The 20584-nt window shown below is 48.0% G+C and overlaps 1 protein-coding gene across 1 annotated transcript; it reads left to right on the top strand.

Annotated features, from left to right (window-relative positions):
- Window positions 1-5155: 5155 nt before the first annotated feature.
- Window positions 5156-15633, top strand: LOC104527877 (keratin, type II cytoskeletal cochleal). The gene is made up of 9 exons (XM_010171708.2): window positions 5156-5554; window positions 6335-6543; window positions 9339-9399; window positions 9593-9688; window positions 10943-11107; window positions 11883-12004; window positions 13696-13920; window positions 14461-14495; window positions 15312-15633. Exons 1-9 carry the CDS (start codon window positions 5156-5158, stop codon window positions 15497-15499), a joined length of 1500 nt encoding a protein of 499 aa, XP_010170010.1. The 3' UTR covers window positions 15500-15633.
- The last annotated feature ends 4951 nt before the right edge of the window (window positions 15634-20584 follow it).

Below are 20584 nucleotides of genomic sequence, written 5' to 3'. Positions count from 1 at the left end.
GGTGTTGAGGTGTAAAATGTGCCTTCTGCAAACAGGACAGCAGGCGTGTGGGGCTCCATCCGTGGGGCTGGGAGCTACAGCCTGTGCTGAGCAGCTGGAAAACGTTGGATGTGGGGAGACTGCAGCGGCAGCAACTTCTTTGGGGGTCCAAGTTGCTCCTGGAGGTGCTGGCGAGTGGTTTTGTGCTGTTATCTAAACACTTTATGGTTTCAGCTGATGTTCTTTTTGGGTTTCAGCTAACAGAACCGGCGTGGCCAATTCTGAGCTCCAGGAGATGTTTCTCAGCAGTGGATTCCACGGCCAGCAGCAGGCAGCTTCCCAGGAGCAACCAGGTAGCAAGAAGCTGAGCCAAGGGTTTCCTAACCTCAATGGAGTGGGCAAGAGGGAAGAAGAAAGGTGAAATGCAGCTGCTGGAAGGACAGGAGCTTGCTGGAAGCCTTGTTAACATGGACCTGGCTGTGGTCTACAGCAGCTGGCTGTCACCCTGGGCAAGCTGCCTCCAGCTATGATCCCGTGATGCCTCTTTAATACCGAGGCTTCTCTGCTTCGTTGCAAAAAGGAGAAGTGTAGCTGGAAGACAAAGTGTAGTTGAGGTGAGACCCATCGTACCAGCCTCTAGCACTGGTTGAGTGAGACCTGAGGTTGTTAACAGCTGCAGGGCTCTAAGATTGGAGAGCAAAATGCGGTTTCCGGGTGTGAAACTGCAAGAAGTTGCAGCGCGAACAATACCAGCGCGTGTGCCAAGAGCACTGGAGCAGAGAGAAGTGATTTCAAGTCCTCAGAAAAGCCACTTGTTTATGAAAAATGTGAGGATTTCAGCCCATTCAGTTTATCCAATGTAAGACTAAGAGGGTGGTGACTTTACAGAGGAATCATACCAGATTTGAGAGCAATTTAAGTGCTTTGGAAGTGAGCAGTGATAGAAAACTAAAGACACTAATTAAACGACTTCAAATGAGCTGTAACGCCCTGGAGTTATCATAGAATCATAGAATGGTTTGGATTGGAAGGGACCTTAAATATCATCCAGTTCCAACCCCCCTGCCAGCAGCAGGGACACCTTCCACTAGACCAGGTTGCTCAAAGCCTCATCCAACCTGGCCGAGAACACTTCCAGGGAGGAGCAGCCACAGCTTCTCTGGCCAACCTGGGACACTGTCTCACCACCCTCACAGTGAAGAACTTCTTCCTAATATCTCATCTAAACCTCCCCTCTTTCAGCTTAAACCCATTTCCCCTTGTTTTGTCATTAACTGCCCTTATGAAAAGCCCTTCCCCAGCTTTCTTGTAGGCTTTCTTATGGCAGGAGGGTTCCTGTTGCAAGGCAATGAACTGTACCGAGATATCAACCTTTGGAACAAATGAATTCTTCAAATCAACCAGCCGGCGCCTTTCTGGAAAAGCCACTTTCCTGTCGTTGAGGTACGAGACTGAAGAGCTGCGTCATTCTATTGAACTTTATAACCTGAGTGACACAGGAAGTAGGACTAAAAAAATCAATAAAACTTCATGATAGATAGTAACCTAATCCTAACGTGGCTCCTTTGTGCATCAGATTGTTGACATACGGTGCCGACAATAAGAACAAGTTCCCTCTGGAGCAGTCTTTTATATTCACAGGAATTATTGATGAGCTGGAAATTTTTATTTGTGAGGCTCATAGAATCATAGAATAGTGGTATAGGTTAGAAGGGACCTTTAAGCTCATGTAGTTCCAACCCCCCCTGCCATCAGCAGGGACACCTTCCACTAGACCAGGTTGCTCAAAGCCTCAAAAAAAAAGTCTGAATTCTTTAATTTAAACAATTTAGCCATTTTTATCGAATTATCTATGGCCTGCCCTTCAACCCTCCCAGGGAGGAGCAGCCACAGCTTCTCTGGGCAGTAAGTGCAGGGAATCTAAACTGGGTTGCTGCAGCACTGGGAGCTGGGGAGCATAGAGCAGCAAGGGAAATTAAATGAATCATAGAGTTGCCTGCTTTTAAAGACCTTTGAGATCATTGAGTCCACCCGTACCTGTCCACTACTAAACCATGTCTTCGAGCACCCCATCTACCCATCTTTTAAATCCCTCCAGGGATGGTGACTCAAACACCTCCCTAGGCAGCCCATTCCGTTGTCTGAGAACCCTTTCAGTGAAGAAGTTTTTCCTGACATCCAATCTGTACCTCCCTTGGTGCAACTTGAGGCCATTGATGAGCTTCCTCATCAGTGAGGCTCCTTAGATCCTGAAAGAGGGAGCTGTGATCCCAGCATGAGGGGAATCTTCAGCACAGTGTTTTTCTGGCTGCAGGCAAGTGCTTTTGGGTTTTGTTAGCAAGAAGAACAGCTTGACAGTGTCATTCTGACAGCCCTGTGAGTACCCCCGTCGTGTTCCTGCCATACCCCAATCATGAGACCACCAAAACACGGCTTGTCGTTAGGACACTAATTAATTTATGACTCACTGCCGAAGCACTTTGGAGCAGTAATCACAAACGAGGACTGCACTGTGCAAACACAAAACCTAAGGGCACTCCCTGCTGCAGAAAGCTTTCAGTCCAAATATTGCAAATCTAAATACACAGCAAGAGATAGCCTGTGGGGTATCGACAGGAGATGTGGAAACAGCAGGCTGACATAAATTCTTACCACACAATTTTGCTGGCCTGCACATACCTATTCTTCTCCCGTTGAGATGTAACCATCGTAACTGTGTTTGATTTTATTGTTTTTTGGGGTTTTTTTCCACTTTCTGGACTGGAATTGAGAGGCTACTACATTTACCAAAGGGTTTCTGGAGGGATTTATCACTTGAGACTCTTTCATCGGTTTTGTGAGTGGTTTTGCAGGCTGTCCCCATGTGTCTGCAGGGTCTGGGCTGGCTTGTGTCACCAAGCACAGCAGTCAGGATGTCAAAGCATTTACATCCCCAAGAGGGTGTTTAACCAGTCAGGACCGTGTCTTCGATGTTACCAAACCTGAATCCCTGGGGGTCGTTCACATGGGCTTGGAAATATTTACCAAACCTGAATCCCTGGGGGTCGTTCACATGGGCTTGGAAATATTTACCAGTCCGTGCGGTTGTGAAACTATGTGATGTTACCATGGCATCCCAACAACACAGGCAAACTCTGCTCCTGACTCCTCTGAGTTGCCAGATCCTGCTCTGAATTAAACTGACTTGAAACCGGATTTAAATGGGGAACATTTATTTGCAGGGTGGATTGTAATAAGTGTGGGGAATCGAAACTGGGTAGCTGCAGCACTGGGAGCTGGGGAGCGTATAGCAACAAGGTAAATGAGGATTTCCTGAGCCTGTCTTGCATTGTCTGGGTTGATAATGGTACAAAAAAGAAAGCTTGAACTTTGAATGGAAGACAGACTCATCCTTACCTAAAATCAGTGGCGCTGCATGGCGGTAATTAAGATTACAAAATGGCTTTTGATTGATCTGGCTCTTTGATAGTGCAAACCAGGGTGAAGTTCAGTTCTTTTACCAGCCGAGGCTGCTGAGAACAGCTTTGCCTTTATGACAGTTTATCTGACAGCAGGTTTGTGTTTTACCTGCCTGGATTGCTTTCTGCTTTGCCTGGCGTGTTGTGCAAAAAAAAATAATTAAAAAAAAATCCCTGTCTGTTGATATAAAGGAGTTGAGGCTGGAACACAACCTGATAAAATCCAGCAGCCAGGGCTTACTTTGATAGAAGTTATTCTTGCCTGACTGTTGGACTCTAAATCGTACTTGCAGATTTAATCCTTGTCTTCTTAAGACAACCCAGGGGAGTTGCAAGAGAGCAGCTTGTCTCTGTGAACTCAGAGGGACCTGGAGCTACGTAAAGCAGCTGGAGACTCCTGCCTTGGTGCTAGCTATGTACAGATGAAATGAACTCTGGCCCGTCTACGTCAGCTATCAGCTCAAGTACAGCTGGGTGTGCGTAACATGCGAGTTTGCTTTCCTTTCAATGGGTTTTATCTTTTTTTGCTGGTGGAAGCTAAGCCAGCTTGCATGGCAGGGAGGAATCTTACCTCCTATGTCTCTCTGGCTTGATCTCCTCCTTTCCCTCTTTCAAAAAGAGAATTTCCTTTTAGTAGCTGGAATCTCCAGCCAACGTGTATTCTTCTCGCAGAGAAGGAAGTACATATTTTTAATAGGCTGTGGTCGGAATATGTGGCCAGCACTATCTTGCTGTCCTGATGAAGGGAAGAGCTGAAAGGTGACACATTCAGGCCAGACTTTGAAATCTCATGGAAGATTTATGACCTGATAGTAAAGATCTTTCCCTTCAAGTCTATTTGAAAAATGCAGAAAGCCCATAAAACTCATTTTTGTCTCTGCCTCTTCTGCGTAGGAGCCCAGAAATTGAAGCAGAAACCTATCCTATCTCCTTTGGAGCGTGGGTATTTCCACGTGCACGGTGCAGCCCATCTACACCACCTTTATTTTAGCACTAACAGGGGAGAGAAGGCAAAACCCTGGTGTCCAGGGATTGTTGTGGCATCTTTCATCTGCTGCTCTCATTCCCCTGCGTGGCACAGACGTGCTGGGTGCTGCTGGCAGAGTACAGTGTGTGTGTCCAAGGCTGCAGCTGGCTTTGGTTTATATTAAACTAGGCTGGACCTGGCACTAAGCTGAAGCCCCTTATCTCCTTTCTGTTGTTGCACAGAGGAGCTACTTGCTCTGCTAAAGAATTAAAAATCAATATGTATTCCCCCCTCTTCTCATTTCAACATCCATTTAGGCAAATAGGGAGGAATGGAGAAACCTTGAGGAAATAGGGATTGGACCTGTTGTGTTGTCACTCTGCCAAGGGAGTCCAGCAGAGCCCGTGCTTCACGTCCCTGGGCTGCACATGTGGCAGAGGCAAAGGGAGGTGCAGAAAAAAGCCAGGTCTGAGCGCAGGGGACATGGCACCAGGTGTGTCCTGTCCCTTCCCTGGCCCTTCCCTTCTTGCCTGCTTGAATGCAGCAGGTTGAGGGAGGGTGGGAAGGCAGCCAGGCACACCCAGCTCTCCAGGCAGTAAAATGATCCCTCTTTTGCCCTTAGGCCAAGCCCAGCTTTTCTAACGGATAAAAGGAGAAGCAGTCAGGTAACTCACTCACTTCCCTGGTCTCCAGCACAACTTCCCTGAGCTTTTGAAGGGTGAGGGATACTGAAAATACCCTCAGAGCAGCCATGTCCCGGTCTGTGAGTTTCAGCTCTCGCTCTGCAGCCGTCCCAGGGATCAGCCAAGTGCGGGTCAGCACTGTCTCCTCAACCCGTGGACTAGGAGGGGGTGCTGGCTTAGGCAGGGCAGGTGGCTTTGGCAGCTCCAGCCTCTACAACCTCGGCTCTGCCAACAAGCGGATCTCCCTTGGAGGTGGCAGCTCCTACAGCGTTCGCTCTGGATATGGCTATGGAGGGATGGGATTTGGTGGGGCAATCAGCCCCGGGGGCATTCAGGAGGTCACCATCAACCAGAGCCTCCTGACACCCCTGAATTTGGAGATTGACCCCAACATCCAGCGGGTACGCAAGGAGGAGAAGGAGCAAATCAAGACGCTCAACAACAGATTCGCCTCCTTCATTGACAAGGTGAGGTACTGGAAAGACTTGTAGCTCTGTGGACACTGCTTAAAAGCAGGTCTGGCTCAATGCTCGTTTAACCCAGTGGGGGATTCACAGATGGGCTAAGGATCAGGTTCTCAAGAGCATGGTGTGATTTGCCTACTGCAGTCCAATAGCTCTTATTAAACCCCTGCTTGCATTGCTCTCAGTAAAGGGTTCTGCCCTCTTAGGCCAGCTTTGTACTCCCTTTATTTAGCTGCTGTTGCCCATAATGTGGGTGCAGGCTTTAACCATCAGATCTGCACCCAAGCACACCACCACCAAATCTGAGGAGGAGGGGGCCTCTTGGAGGGGAATTGTCCCAGGAGGACAGATCTTGATGTAAGTCAGGGCTTGCTGTGTTTGTTTGCACTGCCCTGTACCTCTGTGGTTTTACTGTCTTGCACTAATTGATCCTGTGTCCTGTGTAAACTTCAGCTCTGGCATCCTCAAAATGCAAGGAATCCAGATCTGGAGTTGGGAGTAATTGGCTGACTTTGAGGTCTGTGGATTGCTTCTGTCAAGTGTCTGGCAAACCAAATCTGCTTATCTTTAATTCATACAAAGCCTTCAAGTCATAAGCCAAGGCCCAGAGTAGCAGAGCTGCCTCATGGTCTTTATCACCCTGCAGAGTTTAGGTGCTTCCTATGAATAATCTAAATTCTTCAGATATCACCCACAGCCTGTCCTTCCCCCAGGATCCAAACTCTGTAATGTCAGCTCCCCCTTTCTCTTGCTTTCACAAATGACCCTTCGGTTGCTTTCTAGGTCCGGTTCCTGGAGCAGCAAAACAAAATGCTGGAGACCAAATGGAGCCTTCTCCAGGACCAGAAAACCACGCGGAGTAACATTGCTCCCATGTTTGAGACCTACATCAACAACCTGCGACATCAGCTGGATGGGTTGTTGAATGACAAAGGGCGTTTGGAGGGCGAACTGAAGAACATGCAGGATCTTGTTGAGGATTTCAAGACCAAGTAACGTATAATCTTCCCATCTAATGGTGTAGTTGAGCTGGCAGGTTGGTCAGTAGCTTGGCAGAGATGTCCCCAGCTTTTCTGCTAGACAAGGAGGTTTTTTTCCAGCTGTAAATTAGGTGTCTAGTCCAGCAAAGCTGCCTGGATCACTTGTTGTTCCTGGCCCCTTATTCCCACACAGTCTTCAGTGGCTCCATCCTCTTGTCTTTGCTTTGGAGCATCCTCAGGGGTGGCTTCATACTTTGGGTTGGATGTGCCAGTTTGGGTCTGTTTGAACCCTGTGGGTGCTCAGCAGGTTGGCAGCTGGTGAGTGAACTGCTGCTTGTTTTGTGGGTTGATAATGGAGCAGGTGACCTGCAATTTTTAAGTGACTTTTCAGTCCAAATCGTGTCACCTGGGAGGAGTCCCATGAAGAAAGTAGCCTTTGTCCCAACCTGTGCCCAACCCAACTGTACAGGGGAATGCCTTTAATTAAAAACAAAAAAAAAAAAAGGAGGGGGGAAGGAAAGAAAAGAGGGAGCTGGCAAACTGGATCGAGCAGGAACTGAAAACAAACAGATCTGATAATCCCCAGGGTGTGTTTAGGGAAAGTCAATAGCCAGTCATTCCCAAGGACGCGCATGGGAAGGATGTTTCCCCCGGCCCTGCTCAGTAATTTCTACTCTGTTGTACTTTCTGTCTCTGCAAAGCAGCAGCAAGGAGCTGCTTTGCACCCAGAGGTGTTATAACCCTAATTTTAGTCGCATGTCACGTGAACACAAGGTGCACAGGTGCATATTTATTCTTCCAGTTTACAGGTCCCTGTAAAACCAAACCCTCTGTGTGCTCAGAGAAGGGAAGCAGGAATTAGGAGCCCAAGATGCTTGTGCAGTGGAGGGAGTGAAGACGGAGTAACTGGAGTTCAGAACCTGCTTCTTCCCGTTTATAGGAAGAAAATCTCATCTTCTAATTAGAATACCTAAAACATGACTAGCTCTTTATGTGTCTGTTGCCTCCTGTCCAATTTACACAGTAATTCTCAATGTTCATCTGGGGTAGAGGAGGAGACTTATAAGCACGAGGCTCCAGGGCATGAGATTCAGTCCCTTATTCAGTCACTGTGTTGACTAAGGGTGTGGTTCAAAGTAAGCAAGGGTAGGAGAAGGCCGTGTTCGTGGTGTCCACGTGGCTTGGTGCAGGACATGCCAAGGTGTGATAGTGCACTGGGCTTCTTGAGGTGCCTCAGGAGTTAATATCAAATGATTTGTCAGTTTGTTGACCAGCTTGGTGGAGCTTCCCCCAGGAAATGGGGAATTTGACCATTTGACCTTTCTAGAATAATTCAATCTTTTTGCCTGTCTCTCATTATCTGTTCTGTGCTGCAGGCTGTGCCTGATGCAGCACAATCACATCATTTCCAGGTCATGTCTCACTCTGCAGTAGCAATGGATGCAGTTCATGGACCTCGAAAGGCACAGCATCCATTTTTGCCAGTGTAGATGGGCAAGTTTCCAGCAGGGAGCAGAGGGGAGGTACATGAAGACTATTGAATGTCAAGTAGCTCCCGCTTTGGAAGGCAAATTACAGTGCTAGCCATGCGGGGACTGTGTAAATAGAGTTGTGCTCTAACTTTGGCAACAGCAAAACCAAAAGAGCCAGAGAAAGTAGTTCCTGCTCTGTTCCTTGGGTGACTTTTGTTTCAGCAGGTTGGCTGTACAAGGAATGGTGTAAGGCAGGCTCTGAGATCCAGCCTTGCAAGTGGGACAAATCAGTGAACCTCCCATAAAGTCAACGGAGCATGACTTTTATCAGCTGAGGATCTAGCTCACTGCATCTAAAGTTGAACACTTAAGGAAAGGATGTAGCCAATATTAGAAGTTTGGGTGGCTTTGAAGCATAGGAGGAAGGTGATGGCCTCAAGTTGCACCAAGAGCAGTTTAGATTGGATATGGGGAAAAGCTTCTTCACTGAAAGAGTTCTCAAGCATTGGAAGGGGCTTCCCAGGGAGGTGGTGGAGTCACCTTCCTTGGTGGGATTTAACAGACAGGTAGGTGAGGTGCTTAGGGACGTGGTTTAGAGGTAGAATTGGTAAGTGTTGGGTTTATGGTTGGACTTGATGATCTTAAAGGTCTTTTCCAACTGCTATGATTCTGTGATTCTATAATTAATGAGAATAATTCTACTTAGCTCTTCCCAGGACAGTGGTATGTGATTGACACCTGCAAAATGTTCTCAAATGTCTGGAATAAGGAAGTCCTCAGTGAAAGTAGCATTAGCAGGTGCTTTGATCAGCATAGAAGAACTTGGTGAATCTGTTCGCATCTCTTCCGCATTTGTCTTTTCTCTCAAGGAACAAGTGAAAAAGCTGAGAGCCTCAGGACATCCACTGCAATCCTGCAGCTGTCCATGAGTGAGGATAAACAAAGATCTTCTTAAATATGAGTGAGGATAAACAAAGATCTTCTTAAATATGAGTCAGGATAAACAAAGATCTTCTTAAGTGCAGTGAATTTTAAAGAATCTGGGAAAACATGGGTGAGAAAAGCTTTCCTGTTTAGTGGTTATGGTGGTGTGGAGCAGAATAGCTTCCAGGCATCAGCTTATCCAAACAATGCCCTGGAACTGGGACGTGTGGCTGGAAAAAAATACAGATGCAACAAATACAGATGCTGAAGGGGTTGACAAAGAGAGAAACGGAGGGAGAGAGAAGGGAATCAGGGTAACTCTTCACTGTGACATTTGTTTTCCTTTTACCCAGGCTCTAATTTCACTAATTTCACACCAATCCCTTTTTTTTTTTCCTTTTTTTCTGGCAGATATGAAGATGAAATCAACAAGCGAACAGCGGCAGAGAACGAGTTTGTGGTGCTCAAGAAGGTGTGTGCAGTGGATATTAGCGGGGACTGATCGTCTATGTTTGAGGGATAATTTTTGAGGCAGAGTGACGTGGAGAGCAGATGGCGTGGGGAACTTGATGGGCTCATGGCTGCTTTTGAAGTCATCAAAGGCCGGGTGGGTTTAGTCATCAAATCTGTGGTGATCTCAGTGGATTATCTGTTTTTTTTTGTAGGATGTGGATGCTGCCTACATGAATAAAGTGGAGCTGGAGGCCAAGGTGGATGCGCTGACTGATGAGATTAACTTCTTGAGGTCTCTCTATGAAGCGGTAAGGTCCTTACTGCATCTGGTGGCTGCTGCAGTTTAGTATCACCAGTGAGTGAAGAACAGTGAATGATAAGAACATGGATCAGCTAGAACAAGTCCAGAGGAGGACACCAGGATGATCTGAGGACTGGAGCAGCTCTCCTGTGAGGACAGGCTGAGAGAGTTGGGGCTGTTCAGCCTGGAGAAGAGAAGGCTCCGGGGAGATTTTATAGCAGCCTCCCAGTACCTGAAGGGGCTCCAGGAAGGCTGGGGAGGGACTTTTCATAAGGGCAGTTAATGACAAAACAAGGGGAAATGGGTTTAAGCTGAAAGAGGGGAGGTTTAGATTAGATATTAGGAAGAAGTTCTTCACTGTGAGGGTGGTGAGACAGTGTCCCAGGTTGGCCAGAGAAGCTGTGGCTGCTCCTCCCTGGAAGTGTTCTCGGCCAGGTTGGATGAGGCTTTGAGCAACCTGGTCTAGTGGAAGGTGTCCCTGCTGCTGGCAGGGGGGTTGGGACTGGATGATCTTTAACGTCCCTTCCAACCCAAACCATTCTATGATTCTATGATTCTATAACTGGAGAAAATTAATATGCTTTTCCCAGAGATGAGAAAGATGATGGAGACATGGAGTCTTCCTTTGCATAAACAAACATAAGCCTGCAAATAAAGTGTGCCTCCGGTGAATTGTCACTGTGATTTCTCCCTGTCTGGGATGTGAGATGGATTTATTCCAAACACAGCCAGGAGAAGCATTATTTTTTGGATGCAGTTAGTAAGAAAACAAGGAAAATCAGTGTATTATACCCAGTGCCATAGTACTGGTGTGTGCTGAGAAAGAAACAAAAGCTCCTTGTCCCAGACTCCTTTATCTTACCTGTTATTTGTAAGATAAGAGATGGATTGAACTGGACACCTCACATCCTTGGGTGAGGTGGTGGAATTTGCCCCTCGCTTTGTCATGAAGCTGATGCTCAAGCTTCTTGGTCTAACATTTCATGCCGGGTTCTTATCTCAGGAGTGGGGTAGTCTTAACCTTGCTGTCCAAATGTGGGTGATAAGAAGTTGCTCCATTTCTGCTGTTGTTTGTTACTTTGTGTTTTGCAAAGTTGATGTGACTCACTTGGTTTCCTTCTAATTAATGATTGTTTTGATTTAATTCTTCTTATCTGCCTCCCTTTCTCTTTTCTTCTTGGATTCTCTCTTTAATTGGCTTCCAAAAGAGAGGCCCTTAAAAGTCAATGATTCATGGTTTTATTTTTAATGCAACTGGCAGGAACTTCAAGAGCTGCAGGCCCAGATATCTGACACCTCTGTGGTGCTGTCTATGGATAACAGTCGAAACCTGGACCTGGACAGCATCATCGCAGAGGTCAAAGCACAGTATGAGGAGATTGCCAACAGGAGCCGGGCAGAGGCTGAGTCCTGGTACCAGAGCAAGGTGAGTTATGGGAGAAATCAAGGCAGTTAAAGCTTCTTGCCCAGGTGACCAAGAAGGCCAAGGGCATCCTGGCCTGGATCAGTGTGGCCAGTAGGACCAGGGAAGTTCTCTTCCCCCTGCACTGGGCACTGGTGAGGCTGCAGCTCGAGTGCTGGGTTCAGTGTTGGGCCCCTGAGTCCAAGAAGGACATGGAGGTGCTGGAGCGTGTCCAGAGAAGGGAACGGAGCTGGGGAAGGGTCTGGAGCACAAGTGTGCTGAGTTCCCTTGTGGCTGAGGGAACTGGGGGTGTTGAGCCTGGAGAAAAGGAGGCTGAGGGGAGACCTTGTGGCTCTGTCCAAGTCCCTTGGAGGAGGGTGGAGAGAGGTGGGGGTGGGTCTGTTCAACCAAGGAGCAAGGGACAGGACAAGAGGAAATGGGCTCCAGTTGTGGCCAGGGCAGTTGAGATGGGATGTGAGGAAGAATTTCTTTGCTGAAAGGGTTCTGAGGCATTGGAAGGGGTTGGCCAGGGCAGTGGTGGAGTCCCCATCCCTGGAGGGATTTCAGAGTGGTGTAGACACAGTGCTGAGGGACATGGGTTAGTTGGGGACTTGTCAGTGTTGGGTTCATGATGGGACTCGATGATCTTAAAGGTCTTTTCCAACCCAGGCAATTCTGTGTGATTCTCTGATTCTGTTAGCACACGTATCCTGTGTGTCATGACTGGGACAGATTGTAGCCAGCTACTTGACTGCCAGCCTGACTCCATCCTTTTCTCTTACACTGTTTTCTGTCACAGTACGAGGCACTGCAGGTCACTGCTGGGAAACATGGAGATGACCTTCGTAACACGAAGAATGAGATCTCAGAGATCAACCGTGTGATCCAGAGGCTGCAGAGTGAAATCGAGAATGCGAAGGCCCAGGGGAGGAGCTGCTCTTGTTCTCCTGCTGCAGAGCGGTGGGTTTAACAGCAACAAGCGTGCGGGGATCTGGGGGTAACACAACATCTGTAGAAGCAGTTTGGGGGTGGCTGTAATGCTCATCCCCAAAAGATATCAGTTCTGCTGGAGGGAGAATCTGGTGTGAGCAATGTGATCACAGAATCACAGAATGTCAGGAATTGGAAGGGATCGCGAAAGATCATCCAGTCCAACCCCCCTGCCAGAGCAGGAACCTCAATGAGATCACACAGGAAGGCGTCCAGGCGGGTTTTGAATGTCTCCAGAGAAGGAGACTCCACACCCTCCCTGGGCAGCCTGTCCCAGGGCTCTGGCACCCTCACTGGAAAGAAGTTTCTTCTCAAGTTGAAGCAGAACCTCCTGTGTTCCAGCTCACACCCATTGCCCCTTGTCCTACCATTGGGCATCCCTGAGAAGAGCCTGGCTCCATCCTCCTGACATTCACCCTTTACATATTGATAAACATTAATGAGGTCACCCCTCAGTCTCCTCTTCTCCAAGCTAAAGAGCCCCAGCTCCCTCAGCCTTTCCTCAGCAGGGAGATGCTCCACTCCCTTCATCATCTTGGTGATGCTGACAGGGAGATGAACTATAGGTGAGAACGAGTCTGTAAGTGACCCTGGAGCGCAGAAGGGGAGCGATGTGGAGCCCTTTCCAAAAGTCAAAGCTCCCTCCCAGCCACACACATTCCTTGTACCCTCTTGCTCCTGGGATCTTTGGTCCACTCCCTTTTTTTTATTTTTGCAGAAGGGAACACCATGTTTGGGCACATAAAAAGAATTTCTCAGCTGTATGGGAGTTCTGTTTGCTTTCTCCAGGGACTCATCGCTTTATCAAACGGCTGGTGAAAGCCAGACCAGTGAGTGGTTGAGACCATATTTGGAGGAGGCTGAACCTGGCTGGGAATAACCAGGGTGCACAAAGCTGGAGATAAGCCATTGTGATTCATCCACTTTGTGTTTATTTGGTTTCAGGGCAGGGAGGCTTCAACACACATTTACAAGCAAAGAGCTGACCCGATGCGGTTCTCCTGAATAATGAATGAGAGTACAAAGCACATGTGTTCATTGGGAGCCCTTCCTGCCAAACGTGGGGCTTTTTTTGGAGGTGCAGAGGGCACAGTTGAGGGTGCCTTAGACTGCTAGCTTGATGTAGCCCCACAGGGATGCTTTTGGGGTAGGTTTGCTTTGTTTGTTAACTGCAGGTCTGCTCCAGTCCATGCTTGCCTCGCATCAAAGCTCCTTGCTAGGGACCAACTGGCTCTGAACAAGCTCTGGGGCATAATAGGAGAGAAAACCTGAGCTTGCATTCACCCTGAGTGTTGTGCTGTTGTGTGCGGTGTGGGTGGGCTGAGAAGCTGAGGATCACCTGAAGAAAGTCTTCTGAAAATGTAGCCAGTAGAAAGAAATAGGGTGTGCGTTATGGAAGAACGTATCTTGGGATGTGATGAGCTTCCTTTGCAGGCTGATCTCTGTCAAGTGCCCAAAAAAATGTGTAGACATGAACTTCTAGGGATCTAAGTTGAGCAGATAGTTCCAGGGCTCTGCAGATACACAAAGATGGTCTGGCTAGTAGATGTCAGAAGCCCATGGGCAGTGGTGTCCTCCACCAAAGAGGTGAGATGCCCACTGACATGCTCTGCTCTGTCCCTGCAGCGTGCCAAGCTGGAGGCAGCTATTGCTGAAGCTGAGGAGCGTGGTGAGTTGGCTGTCAAAGATGCCAAAGCCAAGCTGGAGGAGCTGGAGGCAGCTCTGCAGAAGGCAAAGCAGGACATGGCCCGGCAACTTCGTGAGTACCAGGAGCTGATGAACGTCAAGCTGGCCCTGGACATCGAGATTGCGACCTACAGGAAGCTGCTGGAGGGAGAGGAGAGCAGGTGGGAGCAACTTGTGGGATTTAAGTGAGGAAGAGTCCAGCTCTTAGTTCCCTTCACTTGGGGACATTCGTGAGGCCCCAATTCCATTTTCTGCAAGGAAATACAGAAGAGAAAACCTTGCTTTTGAAACTGATTTTTGGTCCTGAAAATACTTTTGTTTGATTTGGCCAAATTGGCAAATTCTGGTGAAAATTTGATACTTTTGGTGAAAAATATGCTAAGAAGATAAAAAGTTGTTTTCCATCATTTATTTGATCCTCTAGCAGAAAATTTCCAAGTAGCTTCAGTCCCCATGGAGTTAGGACAGAGCTGTTGTGCTCTTTCAGCTCCCCCAGGTGATAACAAAGCTTGTAAATGTAGGGCCAGAACAAAGCGCTGGATGGCACACTTATCTTGTCTGAATTATTTACAACAGCAGTAATAACTCCCTGCCATTGTCTTCATCCTCAGCACAGAGGCCCTGGGGGAGCACTGAGTAATGCAGAGTCTAACTCATCCTCTTCCTTTTTACCTTGGTGGTTTTTTTTCCTCTCCCAACAGGTTGGCTGGTGATGGAGTTGGCAACGTCAACATCTGTGAGTTGATTTTATAATTTCTAAGAGTTCCACATAACCATATGCCTATAGAAAATACAGGTGGGGACCAGCTGGATCTCCATGCAGGAGCCTCAGAGTGCCCTGCCTTTGCTTCTGCAACCCAGTTAGTCCCATCTTTAAATGTGAGTCCCCCCAAGGCACAAGTTGATGGTGCTGTTGGCTCCATCACACACTTCAGCTCTCACTCATCTGTATGAAAATTAACTTGGAGGGGGGAGAATATTGGTCTTTCTTTCCTCCCATTTTTGTATGGAAAAAAAATGTGCTAATGAGAAAATACATGGCCTGGATTGGAAGTGAGTGCAGAGGTGACATTAGAGGATGTCTTTCCAGCTTGGGAAGGATTGCATGTTCACCTTGACTGGATGTTGGACAAATGCTGGTGTCTTGGAGATGCTGTCTCTAGTTCTAAACCAGTGGCTCTACTTTTAATCCACTTAATTGCAGCTGATAACTGGTGAACCAACGTGCCCACAGCCTCTTTGGTGCACCAAGAGATGAGCTGAATGTGTTCATGATACGGGGTTCTCCGTGCTGCAGGAGGTCCTGAGCCAGACTGAGTGATGGAGAAGGGGATGGACCACTCAGCCCTCACCTACATCTGGCTTAGCACAGAGAATAAAAGCTCTGGGCCAAAATATCACAAGAGATCAATGTCCCAGGGAGATTGTAGAGAGTTTTCATCTGGTTGCCCTTTTTTTATTAAAAAAAAAAAAAGCCCTTTTTGTGAGGGTACCAAACTGGGTTTGAAGTTCCCTGGTGCTTATGTTTGGTTTGCTTCTCTCTGTGCCGCAGCCGTGGTCAGCTCCAGCGGTGGAGGTGGCTACACCAGTTCCAGTGGATTTCTGGGAGGAGGAATCGGAGGAGGCCTTAGCCTGGGAGCAGGCATGGGCAGTGGGGCTCTCGGCTTCTCCTCTGGAGGTGGCTCCAAATCCTACACCATCACCACAACCTCATCCAGCAGGAGAAGCTTCAGGAAGTAACTACAGGAACGGAGATCAGCGGTACCCGTTACATGGGAGAAGGGAAACCATAGAAAGAAAAGTTGTGTTGCCTTTTATAGGATGAATTGGCTGCAAAATTTCTGCAGTGATGAATGAATTGGAATAAGACACATCAGAGTAGCTGACCCTGCCACATCATTCCTAAGGCTTGATCCTGCACTGTTGAACTGAGTGGGAACCATTCCACTGAGAGCAGGTTCAAGCCTGGAGGGTGAAATTTATCCAGTGAAGCAGGTGGAATAACGCTTTTGTTACTTTGTGTGCTTGGTACCCCCTGCTCAGGGCTGGATTTCACCCTTTGAAGGGCAAAGCAATCATTTCAGTGGCAAACTATTCCACATTTCGGCTGCAGTTTTGCAAAGGAGACCAGATTATCTCCCTCTTAATATAATTTAGAAGACTTTATTCCCTTGAGCTCCTCAGAAAATGCCAACCCTCATTAAGATTTCAGCCCGAGTTTGTTTTCTTAAAGCATATCAAGAGAAAAAGAGTGAAACTGTTTTGATTTTCTCCTTATTTTCTTTGGAAACAGGCTCAGAAAATGGAATTCAGTTCTTTTCTGATTTCTTACCAAAGGCAATGCAGACACATTTACTCTCAGGTTCTTTGTAGCAAAGTAACTCATAAACAATCTCCCCCAGCCCGTTCTCTCTCCTTAAAAGAATCCCAAAACTTAAGGGATATGAAGTTGCTTAAAATTAGAAGCAGGACACTCAAATGGGAGATCACATTCCCCATCCTTGGGTGCCTCTGTTACCACCTCGTATTTCAAAGTGTATCTAGTGATATCTGGTGTCTTTCCTACAGCTAGGGGAAAAAAACCCCAACATATTTTGTTGCTGCATCATTACAATAACTACTTGTTCCTGCCAAAATGTGTCTTCAACTGAAACATGCCAGGGGAAAATAGGTCGTTACTGCAGTAGGAAGAATTGTTAAAAGAAATAACTGAAAGAAACTGCATGGAATTGTTGCGTTTAGGTGCTCAGCCATGTCCTAGCAGTGTATCCTATCTTTGGTTGATGTTTTTATGCCTTTGTGGTCTGAGAGGTTTTCATGAGGCCATCAATAAAGTTTCCCTATTGCATGCTGCATCTGGCCCAGCTGAGTTCCTTGTCTGTGCTGCCCTGGATGCTCAGGAATTCTGTAAAACATCCAGTGTTGTCACCTTCCTCCTGTCCCCAGAGCCTGTTGCTTGGCTGTGTCCCTTGGAGCAGTGCCACACTGTGGTCAGGATCAGGATTTAGGGTTTGCTGCCTGCACCTTCTTCCACTCTTTGGGTGAATTTTACCCACCTACTTTGCACCAAGTCCAGGCAGTGGGTTGATGGGACTAGTTTTGTTCAAGCACTTTAGCTTCAGCCCAGCCCCTGGTCAGGACTGAAACTAGCTGAGACCAATCCCTCTCCAAGCACTGTCGTTCTCTGCTGAGCAGAGAGGAGCTAAACATTGGAGGAGACACCTCTGTTGCAGATGGCCAAAGCTTGGGGAGGTGAATCTGGGCCTTGCTGATTCACCATAAAGACTCAGCACTGGTGAGGCTGGACCTTGAGTCCTGTGTTCAGTTTTGGGTCCCTCACTCCAAGAAGGACATGGAGGTGCTGGAGCGTGTCCAGAGAAGGGCAACGGAGCTGGGGAAGGGTCTGGAGCACAAGTGTGCTGAGTTCCCTTGTGGCTGAGGGAACTGGGGGTGTTGAGCCTGGAGAAAAGGAGGCTGAGGGGAGACCTTGTGGCTCTGTGCAAGTCCCTTGGAGGAGGGTGGAGAGAGGTGGGGGGGGGTCTGTTCAACCAAGGAGCAAGGGACAGGACAAGAGGAAATGGGCTCCAGTTGTGGCCAGGGCAGTTGAGGTGGGATGTGAGGAAGAATTTCTTTGCTGAAAGGGTTCTGAGGCATTGGAAGGGGTTGCCCAGGGCAGTGGTGGAGTCCCCATCCCTGGAGGGATTTCAGAGTGGTGTAGACATAGTGCTGAGGGACATGGGTTAGTCAGGGACTTGTCAGTGTGAGGTTAACAATTGGACTGGATGATCTTAAAGGTCTTTTCCAATCAAGGCAATTCTGGGATTCTGTGAAGACAACTTGTTCTTGCTTCTTTCAGGGCAGCATGGGGTGTGAAGGCCTCACCCAAGGGTGATTTTTGCTGGCCCCTATTCTTCTCGTAGGGCCATGGTGCAGACATGTCATGAGCCTTTGTTGGAGCTGCTATTGCAGAAGACATCACCCCAGTGTGGATGGGACCAGGCAGAGATGTTGTAGTCACTGAGAAAAGCTGTTTCCTCCAGGGTGAGGATGGTGACAAGGCTGCCAAGACATTGACAGATGCTTTTCCCACCTGTGCATGATCTGGACCCAGCACCTCACACCTGAGCAAGTGAAGTGCTGAGCCCGTGTGTGGTTTTACTACACGTGTGGCACTAATGGCAGGGAGGGGAGGAACCCATGGTGCCCAGCAGAGCCACGTTCTCGGCAACCTGGCACACCCAGCTCACGGCTTTTATGTCATAGTCAGAAAGTAAAATGAAAAAAACCCCTGAAATTAGTTGAAATAAAAAGCTCCAAGATAGATGTTGCCCAGATGTTTTTTAGCAGGAGGTACCACTGTTTGGTGTCACGATGGATCGTGGGTCTCTCTTTGCATCACAAGAAATGAGCAGGGCTCTGTTGCTGCTTCTTGAGTTTCCAGGTGTGAGGACGGCAGCACTGGCCCAGGAAGGGACGCTTGCTCTGTGTGGCTGAAGCTTTTCCACTGCTCAGGGATTATGGGGAAAAGGGGAAATGCCGTGCAGAGAAGGACCTGGGAGTACTGGTGGGTGACCAGTTGACCATGAGCCAGCAATGTGCCCTTGTGGCCAAGAAAGCCAATGGTTTCCTGGGGGGCATTGAGAAGATTGTGACCAGCAGGTCGAGGGAGGTTCTCCTCCACCTCTACTCTGCCCTGGTGAGGCCACATCTGGAGTAATTTGTCCAGTTCTGGGCTCCCCAGTTCAAGAGAGACAGGGAACTGCTGGAGAGAGTCCAGTGGAGGCCACAAAGATGATTAAGGGGCTGGAGCATCTTTCTTAATGAGGAAAGATTGAGAGAGCTGGGTCTGTTTAGCCTGGAGAAGACTGAGAGGGGATCTTATTAATGTCTATAAATATCTAAAGGATGAGTGTCAAGAGGATGGGGCCAGAATCTTCTCAGTGGTGGCCAGCGATAGGACAAGGGGCAATGGGCACAAGCTGGAGATTCCACTTAAATATGAGGAAAAACTTTCCTGTGAGGGTGCTGGAGCCCTGGGACAGGCTGCCCAGAGAGGGTGTGGAGTCTCCATCTCTGGAGATGTTCAGAACCCACCTGGACACCTTCCTGTGCAACCTGCTCTGGGTGAACCTGCTTTGGCAGGGGTGTTGGACTAGATGATCTCCAGAGGTCCCTTCCGACCTCCACCATTCTGTGATTCTGTGATTTGCTTCAGTTTCCATCAGTTTTTCAGTAACTCCCAAGGCCAAAACCCTGCTCTGATGTTGATTGAGCTTTTCATTTTGTGCTTAAATGGAATTAAATGGCACAAAACCAGTTATGGGTTGGGCTGAGTCCCCAGCTCCCACTGGGCAGGGAGGAGCAAGGTAGGGGAGAGACAACTCCTATCCTGGGAAGGCTTCCACCTGGGAAGGCTAATTAGCTTGATGGGAAACCTAATTCGCTTGATGAGGTTATAGAGGGCAACACCTCATACAGTGGAGATGAAAAGAGGTCTTCTAGGCTCTTGCTGGAGGTGGTGGGACTTTGTGCTCCTGCACTGGAGAAGCCACAGCCTGGGAAGAGGTAGGTAGCATGAGCTGGGAGGTGGGTCTGCTTTGCCTGGGGTGGGGGTTGCTGTAATGAAGCTGTCCCCTCTTGGAGAGCTGAGCCAGGAGGTCTGGTGCCAGGGTGAGAAGAAGGACAAGGGGGTGTAAAAGCTTTCAGCAGCTCCTAGTCTCTGGCTTTGAGGAGTGTCCAGGTAACTTGAAAGAATCTGTGATGGTTTTAAGGGGATTTAGCAAACAATGACAAGAATAAAAAGTTTCAGTTAGCTTTATGCAAATTGCTTGAGCATCTTTGCTGAGTCAGTGTCCTCTATATGTTATTGTTTGTTTGTTTTTCCTGGGGGGGGGAAGTGTTTGAGGTCCCACCCTGTCCTAATGAAGACATCTAACCTGAGAAGCACCTGTTTCTCATGCCTTGCTGGCATCTAGCTGTGTCATAAACACTCAGCATTGGGTGGGATGGATCCTGCTCCTTGTGTGCAGGTGTGAGGAAGAGGAGAGCTGTACTTCCAACTTGGTGGTGCTCTGGAGAGAGGTTATAACCCTTCTCCTTCCATAGCTGCTCTTGTGCATGGAGAATGGATATGTTGGGAGTTACGGGAGAACACTGAGGTGGAGTATCTGCCTTAGGAAGGAAGAGCTCCCAAGAAGCATGGTCTGTGTTTTAGACCTCTGCAAGCTTTGGCATTGAGATCCCGGAGCAGAGATGGGAATTAACCCTCTTTTCCCCAAATGAAGGTGTCGAATGAAGGTAACTGAGTTGCTCTGTCAATTTATTGGAGAAGCAAGACTAAAACTAGGATGAAAGCTGCTGATGAAATAGAAGGTCACTAGAAATAAATCCCCGCTTCCTGTTTTTCTTCCCAAAGAGAGTTAATGTACTTACACCAGCTGTTCGTTGTGCTGGGTACTGGGCATCTGGGAAGGCAATTGATGCCGGTCCCATGTGTTTAAGGTTGGATTTGAATCCCTTGAACAAGATCACAGAGAAACTTTGTGTCTTAGGGTCAAATACGTTGATGAATCTGTCCCTTTCATACCTGACAGTGGACTCTGGCCCCCAGACTCTTCAGTTATGATGGTATTTATGGGAACAGATAAACCAGACCATTAAAAACTTGGAAGGAAAAGGAAAGTTGAGGATCAATTTCAAAACAGATAATGCCAAGTACATAAGCAAACTGCCTTCAAACAGCAACAGCCCTTGAAATTTGGGGCAATCAGCCAATGAATGAAATGGATCCTTTGGGGCAATCAGCCAATGAAATTGATGTGTAGG

The sequence above is a fragment of the Antrostomus carolinensis genome, unplaced genomic scaffold (assembly GCF_000700745.2).
Source record: "Antrostomus carolinensis isolate BGI_N321 unplaced genomic scaffold, ASM70074v2 scaffold14017, whole genome shotgun sequence".
Lineage (NCBI taxonomy): Eukaryota > Metazoa > Chordata > Aves > Caprimulgiformes > Caprimulgidae > Antrostomus > Antrostomus carolinensis.
Note: the sequence above shows the minus strand (reverse complement) of the source record. Positions and strands in the feature narration are given on the sequence as shown.